At 36.3% G+C, this 25,897-nt stretch overlaps 1 protein-coding gene across 2 annotated transcripts in view; it reads left to right on the forward strand.

Moving 5' to 3' along the window:
- Nucleotides 1-25,897, forward strand: part of LMBRD1 (LMBR1 domain containing 1) — a 148,975-nt gene that overhangs the window by 112,139 nt on the left and 10,939 nt on the right. For both annotated transcript variants that reach the window (XM_008263085.4, XM_070073909.1), the window contains exons 13-14: nt 223-372; nt 2,092-2,170. In XM_008263085.4, coding sequence (XP_008261307.2) covers nt 223-372; nt 2,092-2,170 — 229 coding nt within the window. The remainder of the gene's footprint in view (nt 1-222; nt 373-2,091; nt 2,171-25,897) is intronic.

The raw sequence follows: 25,897 nt of genomic DNA on the forward strand, positions 1-25,897 counted from the left end.
TTATATAGATGCATTGCCATTATTTTAAAATAAACATAAAGCTAAATCTAAAAGCTTTTCAGAAAAGGAATTGTATTTTTCATTCTTTTAATTATTTGGAATAACTAAGAATACTTGGTATTTATTTTAGAAAAAAGATGGTTGAGCTGTGTAAATTATTCTTCATAACACAAGAGCAAGTAAAATACATTGCTAAGATTTTGTCCCTGTCTTTTCTTCCAGTTATATAAAATCAGAAGGGGTAGAACCAGGCCCCAAGCACTTTTATTTCTCTGCATGATACTTCTGCTTATTGTCCTTCACACCAGCTATATGATTTATAGTCTTGCTCCACAATATGTCATGTATGGAAGCCAAAATTACTTAATAGAGGTAAGTGCAATATTTATAACTCAATTATTTAGATAATATAAAGAGTATTGAAAATCAAATTTTAATTATGATACCTAGCCTACTAATTCACCAGATTAAATTTAATTTGCTGTGTTTTTCATTCCACTTTTGAGAATATTTATATTTGTTTTATACTGTTGTTTTTAAAAATAACCCAGAGATTTTCATTATAATCAGTCCTTACATGGATCCATTGGTGCTAAACCACTGAGATTTATGTCAGTACTTTATTAAAACTCATAATATTTCTTTTGAAATAATGTTTGAAGTAATTTTAATAATATGACAACCAATAACATTTTTGGTGAATACCATGTGTCTGTTCATTGCTACTATGAGTCCTATAGGAGAAGCTTTGTAAGTGTTTTATCTGCAGATAACTGAGCTTTCTTTCAGCATGATGCATATCCTCATATCTGTTCCAGTGATTTCCTGATGATGTTGACCTCTTAGTCTTAATCAAACAGCAACTTTGGATTTTTCTGATAATTTAAAATATTTTAGCCAAAATAATTCAACCTGTATGTGTTTTTAAAAGGATTTATTTATTTGAAGGGCAAAGTGACAGAAACAGGGATATCTTCCATTTGTTAATTCTCTCCCCAAATGTCCACAACAACCCAGGCTGGGTCAAGTGGAAGGCAGGAGCCAGGTATTCCTTCCGGGTCTCTCATGTGGGAGGCAGCAAGTCACGTACTTTAGCCATCATCTACTGCCCACCAGGCACGTGAGCAGGAAGCTGATGTGGAGTAGCCAGGACTGGAACTGGCACTCTAATATGGGATGTGGGACTCCCAAGCTGTGGCTTAACTGGCTGTGCCACACCACCAACCCCTTCACTTTTGTTTCCCTTTCCTAAAATTCTTTCTGCTCTACTTCATAAAAATGTAAACCATATCTATACTTCAAGTTCTAGTTCAAGTATTACTTTTTTTTTTTTTTTTGACAGGCAGAGTGGACAGTGAGAGAGAGAGAGAGAGAGAAAGATCAAGTATTACTTTAATGAAGTATTAATCCAGTCCAAGATCACTCCTTTACTTCCCCCATTCCTTCTTTATTTGAACAATTAATCAGAAACAAGCAAAAAAAAAAAAAAAAAAAAAAAAAAACCACTAAACATTGAACTCCCAATCAATGTCTTCTATAATATTATTAAGTATTTAAGAGGCTAATTCATTGAGAAATATTTGGTAAAGTGTAGGTGGAACAGATAACACACAGGTCACGATGGAAGTCCATGTCTGACCTGAGTTTGGGAAATAACATACTAGATCACCTGCACAATATTTTTCATTTGTTTGACATTTCATTCTCTTCCTGCCTCATCCCTTGCACCTACTTCACTGGGTCATGCTTATTACATACTGAATAAATGAAAGAAGATTATGCCGTCTGCATAGACAAAAGACAGTCTGCTTGCTGCAGTTGGGATGCCATGGTTGGACTATAAATGGAACTATTTTATTCTGTGAAGAAGCCTTGTGGTTCAAGAGAGGACCTAAAGGATTGTTTCAAAAAGCCTAGTGTTAAATTTACACTTTTTCTTTTAATTGCAGTTTTGTTTAAAATTTACTCTTTAGAATATTAGATAATGTAGTTAATGGAAAATGGCTTAAAATTCACAATGTGATTACTTTTTCACTCCGGATATATTTATTATTGTAATATTTGTCTTCTAATTATATTTTATTCTTTCAGAGCAATATAACTTTTGATGACCATAAAGGTAACTCAACCCTCTCTGTGCCAAAGAGATGTGATGCAGATGCCCCTGAAGGTAAAGCAGTTGTTATCATTTGTCTTAGGTTCATAACTTTAAGAGCAGAATCATCCCTCATTTTGTTGTGTTACTCATTTGATGTATTTGACTATGTGGTAACAAAGGAGATTTTAGCAAATAGAAGTTGGTAAGTCTCTAAACAAAATTTATTGGTGATAGAATGACTTCCATTAGATAAATAACTACCACAAATTAGTTAAATAAGTCGTAATAACCAGTAGTTATTATCCATCATGTTTACTAGCATTAAAAAACACTGTGAAGTAATTTAAAAACTTCAAGAAGTTTTGATAGAATCTACAGTTCTTAGTCTGACACAACAAAATACTTGTGTCATAGAATAACTTTTAATGGGGCCGGCGCCGCGGCTCACTAGGCTAATCCTCTGCCTTGCGGCGCCGGCACACCGGGTTCTAGTCCCGATCGGGGCGCTGGATTCTGTCCCGGTTGCCCCTCTTCCAGGCCAGCTCTCTGCTGTGGCCAGGGAGTACAGTGGAGAATGGCCCAGTGCTTGGGCCCTGCACCTGCATGGGAGACCAGGATAAGTACCTGGCTCCTGCCATCTGATCAGTGCCGTGCACTGGCCGCAGCGTGCCAGCCACAGCGGCCATTGGAGGGTGAACCAACGGCAAAGGAAGACCTTTCTCTCTGTCTCTCTCACTGTCCACTCTGCCTGTAAAAAAAAAAAAAAAGAATAACTTTTAATCTAAGTCTGATCACATTAGTTGGTAATAATAATAATAGCATTAATAATAGAAGTTAACTTTTATGAACATACAGTTGGGCTTCAGGCATTGTGTGAAACATTTTATGTATACTGGCAAAATCCGATTCTATGTGTATTTTTAGGGAATCATTTTTTCTGTGACTTGTTAAATAATGTTTTTTCTTTGAATATTATAGTATTCAATTCTGTGTGTGTGTGTGTGTATGAACATCACAAGTAGGATTGGTAGTTGAAGTGCTTTGAGTTGTCATTTTTAGCTAGATGAAAATAGAATGAGAAGTTAATATTGAGTTACTTTAGAATTTTTTAAACTAAGACCTTGAAGATCTAAAACAGATTCTGATCCTCAAAATGCTATAGCACTACTGAGGCTTTAGTAGGAAAACAAATAAAAACAATTTGAGGTTTCAAAATTATGTTGTACTGGTAAAGGGGACTTTAAAATACCCCTGCATTGCTGGAGTGAGTGAATTTGTGTCTTGGAGATCAATAAACTTTAGTCAGATGACACACTTGACTATAACTTTTATATGAATCATGTTCAGTATTTTTGTTTTTCCATCTAATCTAATTTACAGTGGTTAGAATGACTCGCTTTGAACTACTAAATTTTTTTGTAAATGTTTCAGTTGACTCATCCTTTGAAATGTTACTTTGCAGCACAAAAACATGCCCTTTAGGTTTATAGATTTGATTTATTTTTCCAACCTTTCTTGTTTTTATTGTTCTATAGCATGTCTCTAAACATTAAATTTGCCTGTGCATACTTGGCAGAGGATATTAGAAATAGGACAATTGAATTGGGGAAGCAGAATATGATTTTTCAAGAACATACTTTAAGTAATGATAGAGAAAGATGAAGGAGCAGATTGGAACATAACATTAGAGACCTAAAGGTAGAGATGGGATGATATCATATGGCATGGCAATATTCATTTAAATGGGAACTGAGGAATTTCAACACGGGAGGAAAAAGTCCACACTATACATTGTGACATTCTGGTAGGAACATTTGTCTTGTAATAAATGATGTTATAGCCTAAGGAACCCATCAGGCAGTTTATGGCACCCTTGCTATGTATTTTTTGCAAACATTAGAGTTTTAGAGAATGATTTTTAGATCTAGAAACAAACATTAGAATTATAGTGTTATTATTTATTTTCAAGAAAAGATCATCTGCCTAGAATATAGTAAAAGTAAATAAAATGATCTTGTTGCAATAGTAAGCATGCTTTAGAGACTTCTCAAAATAAGGTTTTGCTCATATATGGAGTGGTCTGACGTGTATTAAACTTATAGAAAATAGTTACTGAAACCTTAGTTTTAAAGTATTTACAATAAGTGGGGTTCAAAAGAGAATCTTTATCTAAAAATAATTTAGTTCAGATATTTTTCCCTTAAAATAATCTGTTAAAGTATAGAATGATCTAACGGTTAAACAATGCCTGTCTTACTATGTTTATAAAGTTCTCTTTAAATGCCAGTAGCAGCTGATTTATCCTGAAAGGCAATGCATACTTTATGTATTTAAAGTTAGTCAACTAATCAGAAGTCAGGTTTTAAGTTTTATATACAAAGGGACCTTTCCATTCCTATTTTTATATTATTTAATTGCTACTAAATCTAATAACCATTAACACATAGACAATTCATGTATAACTGTGAATAAAATAGTTAAAGAATTAGACATACGTATTTGGGACTAAATATTTTTGTCAAAATAGAAGATGAAAGGTCAGTGTGCCTTGGTGAAATCAGTCTGGAAGAAACTTCTGCACTCCAGTGTTTATTGCAGCACTTTTCACAATACCCCAAAATAGAATAACCTGGGTGTCTATCCGTTTATGAGTGGGTAAAGAATACGAGGCACGTATACACAGTGACATACTATTCAGCCATAAAAAAGGACGAAGTTGTCATTTGTAGCAGTGTGGATGGAACTGTGGGTCATTATACTAAAAGGGAATTTAGCCAGGTATGAAAAGAATAGTACTAATAATTTCACTCATGTGTAGAGTAAAAAAAAAAAAAAAGAATTGATCTCATAGAAATTGAGAGTAGAAGGTAGTTACCAGAGGCAGAGAAAGGTTGGGGGGAGGAAGGAATGGCTGAAGGTAATTAATGGGCACTAAGTTTGATAGGAGAAGGAAAATCTGGTGTTCTGTGCACAGAAGGATGACCAGCAATGATAACAGACTGCATATATGTGTGTATTGTTTTAAAATCAGAGAAAGTATTTTAAATGTTTTCACTATAAATGAATGCTAAATATTTGAGAACATTGATACTTTTACACTGATTTGAATATTATATCATGTATACATATATCAAAATATCATATGTACGCCTTAAATATGTGCAGTTTTATATATCAGCTGATATAGCTTTTAAATGGCCAAATGCATTAGGCATTGTAAGTACTAGATTATAATCGGCAAGAGAAATTTTCAGAGGAAACACATATATGGTCCTACCTTCAAAATCATACAATCTAATGGAGCTGGGTATGAAAATAAATCATTGAAATAAGAATAAAAATAAATAGCAAGCCTTAATGAAATTAGAAACAAAACTCTGTGGGGAGGCAGAGGGGATATTGATTTATTCTGCTCAGGGGCAGTATATTTCAGTTGGGTCTGAAAGAGTAAGTTAAATTTAAATGAACAAGTAAAACAAAACAAGTATATTCTAAGTAGAGAAAAGGCCTGCATTAATGAGGCATAAAAACAAAAATATATTTGGCGTGTTATAGAAAGTATGAAGTATGGTAGAAGCTTTGAATATTTAGACAATACAGCAAGAAATGAGCAAGCTAGTATGTTCCCAAATGATCACTTTAAAAAAATTCTTGAGCCAAAAATGTTCTTTCTGGGGTCCTACTTAATTATGTTTTTTTTTTTTTTTAGTAAACTTGTATTTTTTTATTCAGACATTAAAGTAACTGGAAATGGAATGATCTCTATAAGCCAAACTTTATTTTTTTGTAGTTTATTCTGATTAAATATATTATTATTAATATATAGAAATGAAATCTTTAAAAATAATCATGTAGTCCTTAGGTTTTAGCTTGAGGATATGATATTACTAGGACAAATGGTTAAGATTACTTAAGTTAGAAGATGTTGAAATAGAAACTGCTGTATTAAACCAAACTACATAAAATATAAAAAACTGAATAGAAAAAAATTAAAGCTACAGCTTTTATATAAAAAATACAAAGGGGGAAAATGAGAATCATTTTGAATAACTACCAATAATGTTAGAGAAAATGTGGATTGATGTCTTACTTTAGAAAGTATTTAAATAATAAGTTTTGGAGCAGATACACGCATCATCAAGAGGTGATTCAAACAAGCCTCCATAAATAAAACTTGTTTACTCAGTTATTTTGCTGTTGTTAACAGGTAAGCAAGTTGACATATTTTCACAGAACCTCAAAGAACTATCTTTCTGAAACCATTATCTGAAATATTATGTTGGTCAGTGTTGGAAGATCTCCATCTATCTTCCCCACCCCCATACTAGACCAAATTTTTACATAAGTCATAGCAATGATGATAAAGGCCAAAAAGAACCACATTAAGTTATAAATAATTTTGGCCAGCACCGTGGCTCAGTAGGCTAATCCTCCACCCTGCGGCGCGGGCACACCGGGTTCTAGTCCCTGTCGGGGCACCAGATTCTGTCCCGGTTGCCCCTCTTCCAGGCCAGCTCTCTGCTGTGGCCAGGGAGTGCAGTGGAGGATGGCCCAAGTGCTTGGGCCCTGCACACTATGGGAGACCAGGAGAAGCACCTGGCTCCTGCCTTCGGATAGGTGCGGTGCGCTGGCCACAGCGCTCCGGTCACGGTGGCCATTGGAGGGTGAACCAACAGCAAAGGAAGACCTTTCTCTCTGTCTCTCTCTCTCACTGTCCACTCTGCCTGTCAAAAAAAAATTTATAAATAATTTTAAAAATATGAACTAGAATGTTGGAAAAAAAAAAAACTGTGGATACAGTGTGTAACTCGTTTAATCTTCTCTTTCCTGGAGATGCAGAAACTAGGTACCTAAGAGTTGAGAGTTTGAGTTGCAGACAGGACTTGGGACCCTCTTGCAAATCTGCAGATTCCAACACTCTTCCCACCCCCCACCCCCCAACCCCCAACCCCCACATTTAACATGTTTGTTTTATAGAGAGAGAAAAGATTAGCATTATTGCACAATCATTCCTTTGATTTTAAAAATGAAATGTTATTGCTGCTTTTTTAATGTATGGAGCAGTTGTTTGAAGCCCTGAGGGAAGTAAACTAACAGAATTTTTAAAAGGGTGCAAATCAAAAGGCTAACCATGGGTATAGAAAGAGTATAGAAAACAAGATATAGCCAGAATAATGAAGCATTATAATATCCAAAAACATCATATCCAGTAGTCAGTAGTGTTGGTGCTTTGGAGAGAGAGATTTATCAACTAACAGATCTTAAACTTTTGAGGATGCAGTGTTAGGATAGTAGGGGCTGAGGTAATAAAGAGAAGTAAGTGAATAAACTTTGAAATGATGAAAATCCCTTCTCTAAATGTGATTTTTGTGCTTTTTATGTGGTTTTATTTTAAGTGTGGTTTGGAATTTTTATAGTACTTTATTTTTAAAAAATATTTTTTGCATAAACCTTTTATTTCAAAATAGTTTTAAATTCACAAATCAAAAAGTGTGAAGTATTACAGAGTTCCTATGTACCCTACACTCAGGTTTCCCTGTTATTAACATATCATTAGGATATATTTGTGACAATTGTTTAACTTCATCTGGCTTCTCTTTATTTTTTAAAAAAACTAAACTCCCTGTATCACTTCTGCCCCTCTCAGCCTCTAGTAATCAACATTCTGTGTTCATATTGATTTTATTTTCTTAAATGCCTGCATATGGTATTTGTCTTTCTCTGTATAGCCTATCTCACTTAACATAATATCCTATAGTTCCATCTACTTTGCTGCAATTTGCAGGATTTTATTTTTTGTTATGGCTGGATAGTATTCCATTGTGTGAATGTGTGTATATCATCACATTTTCTTCATTCATTCATCTGGTGATGGACATGTTAGTTGATTCCATATGTTGGCTATTGCAAACAATGCTGTGATAAATATGATGGATGAGACTGGCATTATGTCATAGTGAATTAAGCCACTGCTTGCAATTCCATCATCCCATATCAGAGTGCAGATTCAGGTTCTGGCCACTCTGCTTCCAATCCAGATCCCTCCTAATGTACCTGGGAAGACAACAGATGATGGATCAAGTGCTTGGGCCCCTGTCACTCATGTAGGAGACCAGGATGGTGTTCCTGACTTCTCACTTCAGCTTGGTCCAGCCCTAGCTGTTGCAGCCATTTGGGGAATGAACTCGCAGATGGAACATACCTCTCTCTCCCTTCCCTGTCTGTACCCCTCATAACTGCCTTTCAAATAAATAAACAAGTCTTTAACAACAAAAAAAGAGAGATAAACAAGGTGGAGCAGGTACTACTTGAGTACAATGTTTTCTTGTTTTTTGAATATACACCCAGGAATGGAAATTCTGGATCATATGATAGTTCTGTTTCTAGAGTTTTTTTTTTCCCCCGGTAGGGATCTCCATACTATTTTCCATAGAGGCTGTATTAATTTGCATCCCACCAGCAGCATTTAAGAGTTGCTGTTTTGGGGCCAGCATTTTAGGGTAGCGGATACAGCTGCCCTCTGCAACACAGGCATCCCATGAGGGCACAAACTGAATTCCTGGCTGCTCCACTTCCAAACCAGCTCCGTGCTCATGCTCTTGGGAAAGCAGCAGAAGATGACCCAAGTGACTGGGCTTGTGCATCCACTAGAGAGACCTGGAAAAGCTCCTGGCTCTGGGCTTCAGTCTGGCCCAGCCCTGGCCTTTGTGGCCTTTTGGGGAGTGAAGCAGCAGATCTCTCTCTCTCTCTCTCTCTCTCTCTCTCTCTAGTTCTGACTTTCAAATAAATAATAAAAGTAAATCATTTAAAAAAATAAATTGAAAAAAAGAGTTCCCCTTTCTCCATATCCTTGCTGGCATTCGTTACTTTCTTTTTTGTAATCACCATTCTGATAGGTATGAGGTGAGTGAGGTGAGATCACTTTGTGGTTCTGATTGCATTTCCCTGATGGTAGTGATACTGAACATTTTTGCATGTATTTGTTGGCCTTTTGTGTTTCTTCTTTTGAGAACTGTCTATTCAGGTCCTTTGTTCATGTCTTAACTGGATTGATTGGTTTTTTTGTTTGTTGAGTTTTTTGAGTTCTTGATATATGCTGGACATCAATCCTCTTTTGGGTAAGTAGCTTGCAAATATTTTCTCCTGCTCTGTCAGATGTCATGTTACTCTGTGGATTGTTTCCTTTGCTGTGAAGAGTGCAATATGGTCCTATTTGTCTAGTTATATTTTTGTTGCTTATGGTTTGGGGGTCTTATGTAAAAAATCATTGCCTACATCAACATCTTGAAGATTTTCCCTTATGTTTTCTTCTAGGAATTTCATACTTTCAGGTCTTAACTTTTAGGCCTTTGATCCATCTTGAGTTGATTTTTTATATGGTGAGAGGTAGGGATCTGGTGTCATTCTACTTATACATATCCATTTTACCAGCACCATTTATTGAAAAGACTATTGTCCTTTCCCCAATGTGTATTCTTTGTCAGAAATCAGTTGGCTATATGTATATAGATTAATTTCTGGGCTTTCTATTCTGTTCCATTGATCTGTATGTCAGTTTTCAGGTCAATACCATGCTGTTTTAATTATTATAGCTTTGAAATCAGGTATCTTGAGGCCTCCTCAGGATTGCTTTGGCTATTCTGGGTCTTTTGTGGCTCCATTTGAAATTTAGGATTATTTCTTCTAATTTTATAGAAAATCTCCTTGGTATTATGATGGAGATTGCATTAAATCTACAGATTAATTTAGATATTATGGACTTTTTTAAAAAAAAGATTTATTTATTTATTTGAAAGGTGGAGTTAGAGGCAGAAGCAGAGAGGGAGAGAGATCTGGTTCACTCCCCAGATGACTGCAATGGCTGGAGTTGGGCCAAAACATGGGTGCAGGAGCCTAAGGACTCAGGCCATCCTCCACTGCCCTCCCAGGCCATAGCAGAGAGCCAGATAGGAAGTAGAGCAACCAGGACTCGAACCAGCACCCACATGGGATGTCGGCACTGCAGGTGGAGGCTTTACAAGCTATGCCACAGCACCAGCCCTATTATGAATATTTTAATGGTATTAATTCCTCTAGTTCATGAACAAGGAAAATCTTTTACTGTTTTTTTGTATCCTTGGTAATTTCTCTCATCAGTGATTCATATTTTCAGTGGAGGGATCACTTACTTCTTTGGTCCAATTTGTTCCTAAATGTTTAAATTTTTGATGCTATTGTGAATGGAATTGTTTTCTAGATTTCTCCTTCAGCAAGATCATTATTGAGTATAAAAATGCCACCATTTATTGTATGTTGATTTTATATCAGTAATCTCACTGATTTAATTTATCAGTTCTAATGTGGTTTGTTTTTTTTTTTTTTTCTGATGGAGTATATAGGTTTTTCCTGTACAAAATCATGTCATCTGGAAATGTGGATATTTTTACTTCCTCCTTTCCAATTTTGATGCCCTTTATTTCTTTCTCTTCCTCCCTGATTGCTCTTGCTAATACTTCTAATATTATTAAATAAAAATGGTGAAAATGGAATCCTTGGTTGGTCCAGATCTGAGGGGAAATGCTTTCAGCTTTCATTCTTTCAGTTTTTTGGCTGTGGGTTTGTCATAAAAGCTTTTGAAAAAGTCCCACATACTGAATGCTATATGAACTAAATACATAAGCCTTATGTTTTAACCTAGAAACCTTTTATTTAAGGTATAAACACTTTATGTATTTCATATATACAAATTTAGGAACATAGTGATTCTTCCCACCATTCCCATCCTCCCACCCAAATCCCCGCCCTTCTTCCTTTGCTCTTTCCTATATCCACTCTTATTTTTTTTTATTTATTTAAGAGGTAGAATTACAGACAGTGAGAGGGAGAGACAGAGAGAAAGGTCTTCCATCTGCTGGTTCACTCCTCAAATGGCTGCAACAACTGAAGCTGTGCCATTCTGAAGCCAGGAGATGGGAGCTTCTTCCAGGTCTCCCATTCGGATGTAGGGGCCCAAGCACTTGAGCCATCTTGTATTGCTTGCCGAGGCCATAGAAGAGAGCTGGATCAGAAGAGGAGTAGCTGGACTTGAACCGGTGCCCATATGGGATGCTCTGGCTGCAGGCAGAGGATTAACCTACTGTGCTACAACGCCACCCCCCCCCTTCTTATTTTTCACTAAGATCTATTGTCAATTAACTTTATACACATAAGATTAACCCTACACTAAGAGTTCAACAAATAATAAAAAAAAAAAAAAAAAAAAAAAACCTGTTCCTCAACAGTGGAGAGAAGGGCTGTTCAAAGTCATTGCATTGCAAAGTGTCAATTTCACTTCTGTAGATTACCTTTCAGGTGCTCTATTAGTTGCCACAGATCACGGATAACGTATGGTATTTGTTTTTTTGGGACTGACTTATTTCACTAAATATAATGTTTTCCAGTTGCATCCATTTTGTTGCAAATGACAGGATTTCTTTTTTTATACCACTTTGTAGTATTCAATGGTGTACATATACCATAATTTCTTTATCCAGTCTTCATTTGATGGGCATCAGTGTTGATTCCATATCTTAGCTATTGTGAACTGAGTTGCAGTAAACGTGGGAGTACAGATTACTCTTTCATATGCTAATTGCATTTCCACTGGGTAAATTCCCAAGAGTGGGATGGCTGCATCATATGGTAGGTCTATATTCAGATCTCTGAGGTATCTCCATACTATCTTTCACAGTGGCTGTATCAGTTTACATTCTTACCTTTTTCACCACATCTTTGCCAGCATTTGTTATTTGTTGATTTCTGAATGAAAGCCTTTACAATTGGGGTGAAGTGATACCTCATTGTGGTTTTGATTTGCATTTCCCTAATGGCTAGTGATCCTCAGCATTTTTTCATGCATCTGTTGGCCACTTGGATTTTCTCTTTTGAAAAATGCCTATTCAGTTCCTTTGCTCATTTCTTGACTGGATTGTTTATTTTGTTGTTGAGTTTCTTGAGTTCTTTATAGATTCTGGATATTAATCCTTTATATATTCTCCCGTTATGTCATCTGCCTCTTTGTTGAGTTTAACCTTATTTTTTTAATATGGAATGATACCAAAAGGCACTCAGGAGGTTATTATTTTACTAATTTCTCTTCAAACTTTTTTCAAAGTGAAAATTTGTAAAGATGTCTTTCTTGTCTTTTTCTTTGACAGGCAGAGTGACATAGAGGGAGAACCATCTATTGGTTCACTCCCCAGATGGCCCCAACAGTGAAGTCTGGGCTAGGCAGAAACCCAGAGATTAGGAACTCCATCCTGGTCTCCCACATGGGTAGCAGGGACCCAAGTACTTGGACAACCATCCACTGCTTTCCCAGACACCTTAGTAGGAAGCTAGGTCAGAAGTAAAGTAGCTGGGACTCAAACTGGTGCACTGGTATTGTAAAGCAGCAGCTTAAATCCTGTGCTGCAACACTAGCCCCAAGTAGAGATCTTTAGTCACCAGTCGGGTTGTATCTGCACTTCTGGAAAAGAAGTTTATGTCATATTAGCCAGGGATAATTGGAAACTATTGCTGAGAGACTGGTTGAGAAATCATCAACAGAATGCATATAAATGGAGACTTGGAAAGACGTGGCATTGGAGTTAGACTGAGCTAAATTTTGGCAAGAAACAAAGAAATGTGTCTGTGTGTATGAATACTGAAGGGATGAAAGAACAATTGAAATCCTAGCATATTTGTAAATAACCATATAAAATATTTAGAAGTGAAAATACTATAGTAATTGAAATTAAACTTATTATAAGCTGCTACAGATTAAAACCACAATGGAGTTTCTCCATAGGTTTGATTTTATTAATTGTAAGAGGAAAAAATAGTAACTATACCTCAAAAAAACTGGGTAACATCTCCACCAGTTGATCAAAATTATTATCATTGGGGACTGGATATACATTATGTTTCTTATGATATACTAAGTTGAAAAGAACGGATGACATGAATCAAATAATGAGAAAATATCAGATAAAAATAAACTGGGAAACATGATATAAAGTAATTAGCCTGTATAGTTAAAAAATGTCAATGTTATATGAGATAAAGGAACTGAGGAACTGTTACTGATTAAATATTAAAAAGATATGTTGAGGGGATGGCACTGTGCTATAGCGGGTAAAGCTACTGCCTGCAGTGCCAGTATCTCATATGGGTATTGGTTGGAGTCCCAGCTGCTCCACTTCCAATCCAGCTCTCTGCTATTGCCTGCACCTGCGTGGAAAACCTGAAAGAAGCTCCTGGCTCCTGGCTTCAGATTGGCACAGCTTTGGACTTCCCAGCCATTTGAGGAGTGAACCAATGGATGAAAGACCTCTTTCTTTCTCTCTGCCTCTGCCTTTCTATAAAATATCCCTTGCAAATAAACAAATAAATCTTTAAAAATAAAAAAGAGGCATGTTGATCAAATTTAATACTTGATCCTGGGTTTCATCCTTTACTGGAGAATGAAAGTATTATAAGAAGTATCACTGAGATAAATGAAATAGTAAGAAAATGGACTGTATAGTAAACAAAAAAATAGTATCAACGTTAGCTTTCCTACATTTAATAGCCATACTATGGCTATTTAAGAGAATATTCTTCTGCCTCAAAAGTACTGAAAGGTTAAGAGATCAAGCTCCAGCATCTTAAGTGTTATTATTATTTTACTGCCAGCTTAAGGGGTTTTGGGGTCCTATGGCAATTTGTTTAGCTGTACCCTTAGAAGTGAGTTTGTAGGGGAGTATGTATGATGATACTGCTTTGCAGTTATACTGTTCATGCATTTCAAAATTACAGTTTTAGGATCTTGGTAATTCTTCCCACCATGCCCACCTTCCCACCCACATCCCCGCTTTCTCTTCCCTTTCTTATTCTCACTCTTATTCTTTACTAAGATCTATTTTCAATTAACTTTATACATATATGATTAACTCTGTGTTAAGTATAGAGTTCAATGATTTTAATGGAAAAAAAAAAAGATAAGGAGACTATTATTAAGGAAAAGAAGGGGAAACATAACCAAAAATACAGAATAAAAAGCTGTTCCTCAACAGTCAAGAGAAAGGCTGTTCAAAATCATTGTCTGTTATAGTGTAAATTTCATTTCTAAATGTTGCCTTTTAGGTGCTCTATTAGTTATCAGATATCAGGGAGAACATATTGAGAATAGCTTGTTTCACTAAGTATGATGTTTTCCAGTTTTGTCCATTTTGTTGCAATGCACCAACATTATTTTTTGTTTTTTTGTTTTTTGTTTTTTTACTGCTGTGAAGTATTCCATGGTGTACATTTCTTTATCCAGTCTTCAGTTGATGGGCATTTGGGTTGATTCCATGCCTTCCTTATAGTGAATTGAGTTGCAATAAACATGGAGGTACATACAGCTCTTTCATATACTGATTTCATTTCCCTTGGGTAGATTAAGGATGGAATTTTCTCTGAAGGGAGTAGAAAACTTCCACTTTGCATATGGCCTTGTCGAGCTAGGGGATCCAAATGGCTTCCATAGCTGAATCAGATCATGCCAAGGGCCTTGGGTGATTACTTATGTCATAAGTATTATTTGTTAAGTAAACAAGAGTTAGAAATGTGCCAGGGAATTCCAATTCAATCCCATCAAGGTGGCATGTACCAATGCCATCTCAGTAGTCAAAATGATCAATTGCAGTTCACAATTGATCATACTGATAGGTCTAAGAGTCAAAGGGACCACACAAACAAGACTAGTGTCTGCTAATACTAACTGATAGAATAAAAAAGGGAGAGAACAATCCAACATGAGAAGCGGGATACACAGCAGACTCATAGAAAGGCAGATGTCCTAAACAACACTCTGGCCTCAGAATCAGCCCTTAAGGCATGCGGATCTGGCTGAAGAGCCCATGAGAGTATTTTAGGCATGGAAAGCCAAGACATTCTGGGGGAAAAAAAAAAAAAAAAAAAAAAAAAAAAAAGAAGCCTAAATGAAAGATCTCTGGGAGTGAGATCCCAGTAGAAAGAATGGGCCATCAAAGAAGGAGGTACCTTTCTCTAAAAGGAGGAGAGAACTTCCACTTTGACTATGACCTTTTCTAAATAAAATCAATGTCCACAAACTCAAAAGGCTTCAATCTTCCATAGCCTTGGCAACTCATGACAAGAGCCTAGGGTGATTACTGATGCCATAAAAAAGAGTGTCAATTGTTAAGTCAACAACAGGAGTCACTGTGCACTTACTCCCCATGTAGGATCTCTGTCCTTAATGTGTTGTTCAATGTGATTTAACGCTATAACTAGTACTCAAACAGTATTTTTCACTTTGTGTTTCTATGTGGGTGCAAACTGTTGAAATCTTTACTTAATATATACTAAACTGATCTTCTGTATAAAAAGATAATTGAAAATGGATCTTGATGTGAATGGAATGGGAGAGGTAGCGGGAGTTGGGAGGGTTGCAGGTGGGAGGGAAATTATGAGGGGGAAAAAGTCACTGTAATCCAAAAGCTGTACTTTGGAAATTTATATTTACTAAATAAAAGTTTAAAATAAGTATTATTTGTTAAGTAAACAAGAGGCACTGTGCACTAACTAACCACTCAGGACTCCTGTTCCCAAAGAGTTGTACTGTGAAACTTAATAGTAAAACTTGTTCTCAAGACTCAATTCCTGTTATTATATTAAAAGGAGGATTTTAGTATGTCGCATAAGTTATAGTTACATCTAAGAGCCCACAAAAGATGTAACATCCTTGGGGTTCTACTTTAAAGACAATTAAGTTTCTAAATGGAAAGAAGGGGGAGGAAGGAAGGGAAAAGAGGAAGGCAGAGGGCGAAAGAAAAATAAAAGTGAAATCACCCTTGAGAAGCAATAACATACATCAGCCTTGTATAGACTGTTAAGGAACACCTCTCAGGTTTTTTTTACTCCATTTGTACTTTTTTCTTTTTCTTTCTTTATTTCTCTTTCTCGATAAAACAGGAGAGAGAGCAGGAAGCAGAGAAGAATAGGTGGGAGAGCGGGTATAGTGGGAAGAATTACTATGAACATAATTTATTTATGAGATGCACAAATTAAAAATAAATAAATAAATAAAAATAATGACAAAAGGCAGAAAAATACAATGGGAACCACCAAAGAAGCTGCTATTTTAAAAAATTTAGAATAGCATTATGAATAGCAAGACAGGGAACTACCAAAGATAACCATCTCTAAATGCCATCTTTGGGGTATTATACACTATATTTACTCATTATTTATATACATTTAAAATATTTACATTTAAATACATTATTTTGCTTTGATTCTATAAATTTAAGGTTTGTTTTAAAGATATTTATTTATTTATTTGAAAGGCAGAGTTACAGAGAGATAAAGAGAGGTCTTCTATCCACTGGTTCACTCCCCAGAATGGCCACAATATCCAGAGCTGTGCCGATCTGAAGCCAGGAACCTGGAGCTTCCTCCAGGTCTCCCACGCAGGTGCTGGGGCCCAAAGAGTTGAGCCATCCTCTACTGCTTTCCCAGGCCATAGCAGAGAGCTGGATCGGAAGTGGAGCAGCTGGGACTCAAACGGGTGCCCATATGGGATGCCGGCACTGCAGACAGCAGCTTTAACCACTACATCACAGTGCAGGCCCCATAAATTTTTTATATACCCAGTGGGTCAATGTGATCTATTTTATTCTACAAAATTACAGAATTTATATTTAACATAAAAATTGGTAAGTACAGTGCTACCTGATAATTCTCAAAGCAATTTAGATTAAAAGATAAAACTTTATGAAAGTGAATTAATCGTTCTTGTTTACTTTTAATTTTGAATCAGCTACAAAAATAATTCATCTGTTTTCCTGTCATTTCAGTTATAAGTCTCTAGCATCAAATAATTTTTATTTAATCATAGGTATATAATTAAATCATGGCATGTAAATTAGTCTTTCTTTGACCAGGTTTACAGGGCACATTCCTTCTGAGACATTATGCCGAACAGTTTAATCCACACAGAACATATTAAAAACTCTTCAGAAATTGCACCTCTTCTCTAAATACACATAGTACTTTAAAACCTACTGGAAAAAATCTTTGTATTTTTTAATAACTCAACAATTTAAGTAAAACAATGATATTTCGTGTTTGGCCATATAATCTAAAATTCTTAAGCAATTTAAGATTTTTCTATAAATTTCTCACCTATATTTTATGATAGGGCAATTTCTACATTTTCTTACACGAATCTTTTGCTTTGAAAGGTGGATTTTACAATAAAGGTTGTTTCATATGATAGCACCAGCAAACTAACCTTGTGTCTGGTTATTTTCCAAATTTACTTTGACAACTCCAGCATATTGCCCATTTCAGAATACCACATTTAATTTTAATAATTCATAAAAAATTTAAACCATTCTAAAATGCTAATAAATAAATATGAAAAGCCTTTTTACCTTATGAAGTTTGGGTCCCTGACACCCACAGAATGTTTCTGTGTTAAACAATTCTGGATTCAGACCTATTTCCCTGCCACTGTGATAAAGAATATTAAAAACACACATAGTTTACTTGCTCTGAGAAATACTACTGGCTGTGAAACAACTAAAACATCTTATTTATCAAGATTCATGGCTCAATGAGACTTGCTTCAGGACTTCATTTCATTGTGCCTACCAATCCAAAGCTGTTTGATCATAACTTAGCCCAGTGCTAAGCAGTTCCCCACTTTTGCAAGACCTTGATTAAATTGGTCCAATTTGCCTGATCCCATAAAACCTTGTAAATATTCTTCTATGTCTTTTGTCTACTGTTCTCCCTCACTGCAGTTAAATCTAATAAACTTAATTTTACTGGATCAATGAGGTTTTCTAGGTGTCTGGAGAGTTGAGGGTTGACAATATATTGGCTAGTCATGCTGAGGATTTTAAAGGCAAGGAATCAAGAATCCAGAATGTTAGATTTCTGTTCTGTTTTCTAATGGACTGCTGGTTTATTTGAATGGACACACATGTCCTGGCAAACCCTGAAAACTCAAATACAAGGTACAACTCTTCTCTCATTTTCTTATCTTTCTCACTCCTTTTCTAATTGTTGGCTGGGGAGAATTGTCCCATTCCTTTTCTGTTCCCTACTGTTAATTCTAATAAAAAATATTTTGGAATTATATTCATATTGTTTTCTTCACACCCAATAACCAACCAGTTTCTAAGGCTGGATAAGAAGTAACAAATAGGGCTGGTGCTGTCACATAGAAGGTTAAGCCTCCGCCTGCAGTGCTGATAGCCCATATCGGTGCTGTTTTGAGTCCCAGTTGCTCCACTTCTGATCCAGCTCCCTGCTAATGCGCCTGGGAAAGCAGCAGATGACCCAAGTGCTTGAGCCCCCGGCTCTGGGCTTCAGCCTGACCCAGCCTCAGGCATTGAGGCCATTTGGGGAGTGAACCAGCAGATGGAAGATCTCTCTTGCTCGCTCTCGCGGGCACGCTCTCTCTCTCTCTCTGTCCCCTTCTCTCCCTGTATATCTGCCTTTCAAATAAATAAATAAATCTTTTAAAAAAAAAAAGACAAAAGAATCCTGAGAGAAAATTCTAGGTGAACACTGAATTTCAAATAAGTGGGTTGTTAGCAATGTCTTTCTATATTCATATCTTTAAAAAAAATAATAAGATAAATAACTAAAACGAAATGACTGGATATTTATTCTTTAATGAGAATTTTAAATAACAATGCATCCAATGTGGTATATAGCTTTGTATGTTTTAACATAGAAAATTAAACATATGGTGGTAGATGAAGAGAATAAACAGAAGGTATCTTGAAAAATTTCCTGGAAAATGTGTATTATCTCGTTTTTAAATGATTTTGTTTATAAACAAAGTCCAAAATTCTGACTGTAACTCAGCTGAGAAGGAGATATCCACTCTGTGCTTTTCAAAATAAATAACCTATTTCTTCTATGATTAAAAACACTGTGAAACACTTTTAACAGTGAAGTGAAAGACAAGATAGTGACATGCATCTGCCAAGTAGATATTAATTTTAGAGAAGGCTGCTTTTCTTTCCTCTCTTTTGAAAAATTAGGTGGGGAGCATAGTTACTGAGACTCTTTATTAAATTTGGCTTTTAAGTTCTCAGTACCATCTTTTCTCAGAAAATAGAATATTTATTTTTCCTTGAACTTCTGAAGTTCCTGGAATTCTGTTTCAGAGTCTAGGTGCCTAAGCAGTACTGTTTAAGTACTTACATAAACACTAACACTGGATTGAGGTGATTTTTTTTTTATCTTCTACCCCTAATTTGGTAAGAAAAAAAAAATGTGTTATGCCAGAGAGTTTTAATTCCACTTAAAATCAATGTTATTAAAAGAATTACTGCACTAGCTGATTGCTTGGCATTGATTTATAAAGTTATAGATAAAATGTTCATTTTAAGGAAAGCTAGTATTAATAGGCTGAAAAGAAGCTGGTAAAGGGATATTCTGAGAATAGCCTTAAGGGCTGGGGTAAAAAAAAAGTGACATGGATGCTTTGTGATGATAGCATTTATTAATGTCTTCTGTGGTGCGCTGTGTGTGCTTAGTGGTGGACCATGGTTACAATTTGCAATGAAAATGGTGCCAGGTTGTTAAATCTAGATTCAAAAGGCAACTTTGAATGCAGACTCACAGTTTACTCCTTATTGAGTGAAGCTAATTCACTCTATCTTCCCTAAATTTTGTAACTAATAAGATAACCCCCTTCAAGAGAACAGAAGTCATCTGGACCCTCAGACACAAGAACATGGGACAATTGCCTTAGAAAGCTAGATGACCTTTTTGTTCTATAGTCTTTAAACTTCGTTTTCAAATATTTATTTATTTGAAAGGCATAATTACAAAGCGAGAAAAGGAGAGACAGAGAGATCTTACATCTACTGGTTCACTTCCCAAATGGCCCCCACAGCCAGGACTGAATGAGGAGGAAACCAGGAGCCAAGAGTTTCTTCCTGGCCTACCACTTTCTTAGGCACATTAGCAGGGAGCTGGATCAGAAGTGGAGCAGCCAGGACTCAAACCATATTGGGTGCTGGTGATGCAGGCCGGTTCTTTAACCCACTGAGCCACAGCACTAGACCCATTATAGTCTAAATTTGAGGGTGGGATGGATAGTTAAGGTAGTTAGATTTTGCTAATAAGGTGAGGATATGTCAACTCTACCAGAATTATAATTTTAATAGCCTTATTTACAAAGTTACTCTATTTGAAAAATATGGCATGAAATAATGTCTGTGTTATGATCCAAAATAGTGACAAATCTTCATGAATACTTAGAACCACAATCCGAATAATCCTGAACCTTAAGATAATTTATAAATGTCTTAAGTTTGAGTATTCCATCTCCTAGTTTATCCTTACCTAGTATTCCTCGACTTTTTCATGTAGCAAATATTTGTTGATGTCTGCTGTATGCCAGGTACCATTCTAGGTGCTAGGGATGCAACAGAAAACAAAGCAAACATTCTCCCTGTAGTAGGAAACAGACAAGTTAAGTATATTAGGTGATAGTTATTATGAAGAAAAATAAAGCGTCAAAGGAATATAGACCCAAAGTAGGGCTGGTTTGAAATTTAAAGTATAGTAGGAAGGAAATTCTTACTGAGAAGATGACATTTTTACATAGAGACCTTAAATGAGAAACAAACACATGTGTCTGGGGAAGTGCATTCCAGATTTGGACAGCAGCAATTGTAGAGTCAGTGTATGTTTGAGAGGTAGAGGAACAGCAGGTAGATAAGTTTGAGGACTTCAGTTCCTATTTTCAAATGGAAAGTGCCTGGAAGATTGTGATAGAGCAATGGCATGATCTGACTTAGGTCTTGAGGGGTCATTCTGACTACTGTGTTGCATATAGAGTAGAGCTTAGCAAGCTTTCTCTCTAAAGGACCAGGTAGTAAATATTTTAGGCTTTATAGAACATAAAGCAGTCAGTCACAACCATTCAGCTCTGCCATTGCTGCATGAATGCTACCATAGACAAGACACAATGATGGCTGTGGCTGTGTTTCTAGAAAACATAAAAACACATGGTAAGTCTGATTTGCCCTGGGGGCCATGCCATATTTGTTACAATTTGCCTGAAGTAGACATAAAGTACTAAAGGCAAAACCAGTTTCACAGAAGGGTTGCAGTAATCCAAAGGAGAATTAATGGTGGTGCTGGTATTGGCAACAAATGGTCAGAATCTAGGTATGTGTTGTATTTTAAGGAATTTTTTAACTTAATATTTTGTTTATTATTTTTTGAGATAACTTTTTTTTTGGACAGGCAGAGTTAGACAGTGAGAGAGAGAGACAGAGAGAAAGGTCTTCCTTCCATTGGTTCACCCCACAAATGGCCGTGCTACGGCCAGCACGCTGCACCAATCCGAAGCCAGGAGCCTGGTTTTTCTTCCTGGTCTCCCATGCAGGTGCAGGGCCCAAGCACTTGGGCCATCCTCCACTGCCCTCCCAGGCCACAGCAGAGAGCTGGACTGGAAGAGGAGCAACCGGGACAGAATCCGGCGCTCTGACCAGGATTAGAACCCAGTGTGCCGGCACTGCAGGCGGAGGATTAGCCTAGTGAGCCGCGGCACTGACCGAGATAACATTTTTAATCTACATCATAGTCAGATAAATGTTTTTAAGATTTATGTATTTATTTACTTATTTGAAAGGCAGAGTGACAGAGAGGGAGAGATGGAGAGAGGTCTTCCATCTGCTGGCTCATTCCCCAAATGACCCTCACAGTTTGGGGCCAGGAACTTCACCCTGCTCTCCTTCATGTGTGGCTGGGGTCCAAGTACTTGGGCTGGGTTCTAGTGCCTTCCCAGGTGCATCGGCAGGAATCTGGGTGGGAAGCAGAGTAACCAGGACTTAAACCTGATATGAAATCCCATCGTCACAAGCAGCAGTTTAACCCACTGTGCCACAATACCTGCCCCCGGACATGGTTTAAAGGTATAGTCAACATGACCTACTGATGAGTCTACTAGAGGGCCTTAAAAAGCAACAGAGAGAGGAGTCAGGGGTGATGCCCATGTTTTTGCTTTTTGATTTGCTTAGTGTTTCATGTTCTGGTTTTGATAATACCTGGAATAATTGTCTTTAAGCCTGTTTGTACCTATTAAAGTTATACATTTCTCTTTTCCTTTGAGCCTGCTTGATTTTGTTTTGTTCTGGATATTACTTCATAAATAGAGAACTAAAAGGATAACCTAATAACTTTCCAGTGCCATAGTTGAGCATTGCACATTATCTTATTAGATTTCTCTCTTGACTGAAAGCAAGCTTGTGTATAGTTGTAATTTGATATGTAGGTTAGGGTGTTAGTTTATGATCAAGGAAGGAAGTAAAATAAGATATTAACCTTTTACCTATTTATAAGTAGTTCTAAATGAGACTTAGAAAACATGAAATTGATATACCAATCCTTGCCTTAATTGACTAATGTATTTATTAGGATATTTAAAATGAATAATTCTTAGATAAGGACTTTGGACTTTACTGTCATACAGCCACTAAAAGCACAGCTATCTTCCTTCACTCTTTATCCAAGCCTAGTCAGTTGTTACTAAGGCTACAGAGACTGCTGCCATAATAACCTTCACATCTCTCCCTCATTACATCACATTTAAATTGCTATTCATTCAGATTATCCCTCTGTTCTGATCCACACTACACAGTGATGTTAGCTTAACTGTTCTAAACAGTTACCAAATTTTTACATGCATCAGAATTACTTGAAGGTTTCTTAAACCAGATTGTAGAGTTGTTAAATTTAGTGGTTCTGAGGAAGGGCCCTAGAATTTTCTGGTTTGAGAACCACACTGTGGAAACCACTGTCCCAAAGTACTCTGATAATGCTGTTTCTCCAGCAGAAATCATTCAGAGCTCCCCAGTCATCAGCTGATACTCAGGATTGAAGACATATTACTATTTAACCCATGCTACACATTCCCACTTTTTTTTCCCCAAAAACTTTCTAAATATAGCCATTTTTCACTTTTACTTTTCACCTATTTGATTTTGGAATTTAACAACCATTGTTCACCTCACCCACCCCATTTTTCTCAATCCAGATCTCATCTTTCAGGGTTTATTTCAAACCTGATATTTGTTTTTTGAATCTCTCAAGCAGCTGTGAGTTCCCTTTATTCCTTTGAATTCCTATAGCATTTATACTTCTTATAACATTACCTTATTCTCTCTTAATTTGTAATCATTTATGTATCTTTTCTCTAGCTTGCTCTTTTATAGGAACGTAAGCTCCTTGAGAATAAACATCTATATTATTTGTCTCTCCCCAATAACATAAAATTGAGCCACATTTTTTTCCATTTGTTCATTTTTTCTCTTTGAATAATGTTATTAAAGTAATAGAAATGGCTGGTGTTGTGGTGTAGCGAGCTAAGCCACCACCTGTGACACCCGCATCCCATGTGGGCACTGGTTCCTGTCCCGGCTGCTCCACTTCTGACCCAGCTCCCTGCTAATGCACCTGGGAAGGCAGTGGGAGATGGCCCAAGTGCTTGGGCCCCTATCATCCATTCAGAGACCAGGGTGGAGTTCTTGGCTCCTTGATCCTGGCTTCAGCCTGGCCCAGAACTTGGCTGTTGCAACCATTTGATGAATGAAACAGGATACACATCTCTCTTTTCTGGCACTCTTTCAAACAAATTAACAAGTAAATCTTTTTGTTTTTTAAGTGCATGTATGAAATGTGACAGTACTTCAAAATGTGCATGACAAATGGAATTATAAGGTAAATTTATTTTGGTGCACAGAATTCTTGAAATCCACAAATAATTTTTTGATAATACCCTTTCCATGAACTTTTTGAAGATTCCTTTTGCATTGATTTCAACTTTTTTGCACCCAAATAAACTTACCTTTTAATTCTATTTTCCACAAACTTTTTGAAGTACTCTGCTACATATGTAAAAACTACATGTGTCTATAAAACATTTTGTCCCCAAAATTAATGGATATTTCAGTTGTGCTTAGAATTCTATACATACATGAAATATTGTTCTCTTTTAGAACTTTAAAGGTACATTGCATGATTTTTTACTTTGATTTTAACTGATGAGAAGTCTAATGCCAGTCCATTTCTTCTTTTGGTGCTAACTTCATGCTTTCTGTTTTCTCTGTTTTCCTTTTTGGGTGCTGTTGTTCATTAGCTATTAAATATCTCCAGTTGATCAATTGTGTCATCATATTTTCTACCTACTGTTTTGTGCTAGATTCTGAAGTATATAGTCTACTTTATCAATTCTGAATTTTTATTTTGTAGATTACTTTCTTATTTTCCATAAAAAATTTATTATTCTGATTACTTTGTTTTGCTTTTGCTTTTTGAAAGATTTATTTGAAAGGTAGAGTTACAGAGAGCGAGATTTCATATGCTGATTTACTCCCCAAATGGCCAGTCGGGGCCAGGTCAGGCTGAAGCCAGGGGCCTGGAATTCCATCAGAGTCTCTCACATGGGTGGCAGAGGCTCAGCATTTTAGACATCTTCATTTCCTCCCCTGGTGCATTAGTAAGGAACTATATTGGAAATGGAGCAGCTGGGAATCCAACCAACCAGTGCTTGCAGGGAATGCTGTTGTAGGCAGCAGCTTAATCCACTGTGCCACAATGTCAGCCCTGTTATTCTGACTTTTTTTAAAAGCATCCTTGTTTTATGTGTAATAGCCTCAATATTTGAAGATACTAAAAAATTTTCCTAATGATTTTCTTTAAGTAAAATTACCCTTCTGGTTATCTCAAAACAGTTCTTTTTCTCTTCTTTCTTCTTCTAGCTGGTTAGTTTTCGGAATTTATCTCATGATCCCTTCTGATTTATATCAGTTCATATTTAAGTATCAGAAACTAGAAGTCTCATTGCTGGGAACTCTGTGCATGTAGCCAGGGGCTTCTTGATCCTCAGATTATGTTTTTAAAATATATGGGAGAGAAATCAGCTGCTTTACTGGAGTCCATTTAAATGTGGCTTTCCATCTTCAAGATTATTGTTGGAACTTCTCATCAGCTGATGGCCCTACTTCCATTCTCTTTGCTGTTAAAAGATTGCTCCTGGCTTTAATTCTGTACTCTAATATCCGTGAGGTCTTTGGAAGGACAAGAAACAAATGACTATGCTTTGTGTGTCATCTTGAACTGGAAAGCTTAGTTTTCAGCAGTTTAAAATGGTTCTTCATGGTTAATACATATATAGTATTTGATTTGACAAATGAAAATTTAATTTGATAACTTCATTTTATTTGATTCCAGCAAATTCATATTTTGTGCAGTATTGAAGTTACGGTAATGAGATAAAAGTAGTATCTAAGAACTGCCATACCTTGGATTCTAGCATCTATATTTAGTTTCATATAACTAGAGAATAAACTGATATATCAGCCAGATAGTTGCTTATTAGTTTACCTATAAGAAGTATAAATATTAAGGAAACCAGAGGCTCAGGGTTAGTGAATTCTCACCAGAGATAAATAATCTGCATGGAAAACCAAATCTGTAGTCACACAGTGTCTTAAGTAAACATAAAGTAAGAGAGCTCTATTGATCTTACTGGCAGGTATCATATAGCTGTTATAGCCTGCACTATTATGACCATGCGAACCAGAAAGTTGAGTGTTGATTAGAACATCATTTTTCTTGGATTTTGCTAGTGAGCTATAAAGTTTCCTAATGTTGAAGTTCTCTTTCTAGGTGATATTTTTGTTGTGCTTCCAAAAGTTCAACCAAGACGGTATAGTGAAGTCAATTAGATATGAACTTTCCAAATTCTCTATACCAAAGCCAACTTAAGTACATCTG

Source organism: Oryctolagus cuniculus, chromosome 5 (assembly GCF_964237555.1).
Source record: "Oryctolagus cuniculus chromosome 5, mOryCun1.1, whole genome shotgun sequence".
NCBI classification, from domain to species: domain Eukaryota; kingdom Metazoa; phylum Chordata; class Mammalia; order Lagomorpha; family Leporidae; genus Oryctolagus; species Oryctolagus cuniculus.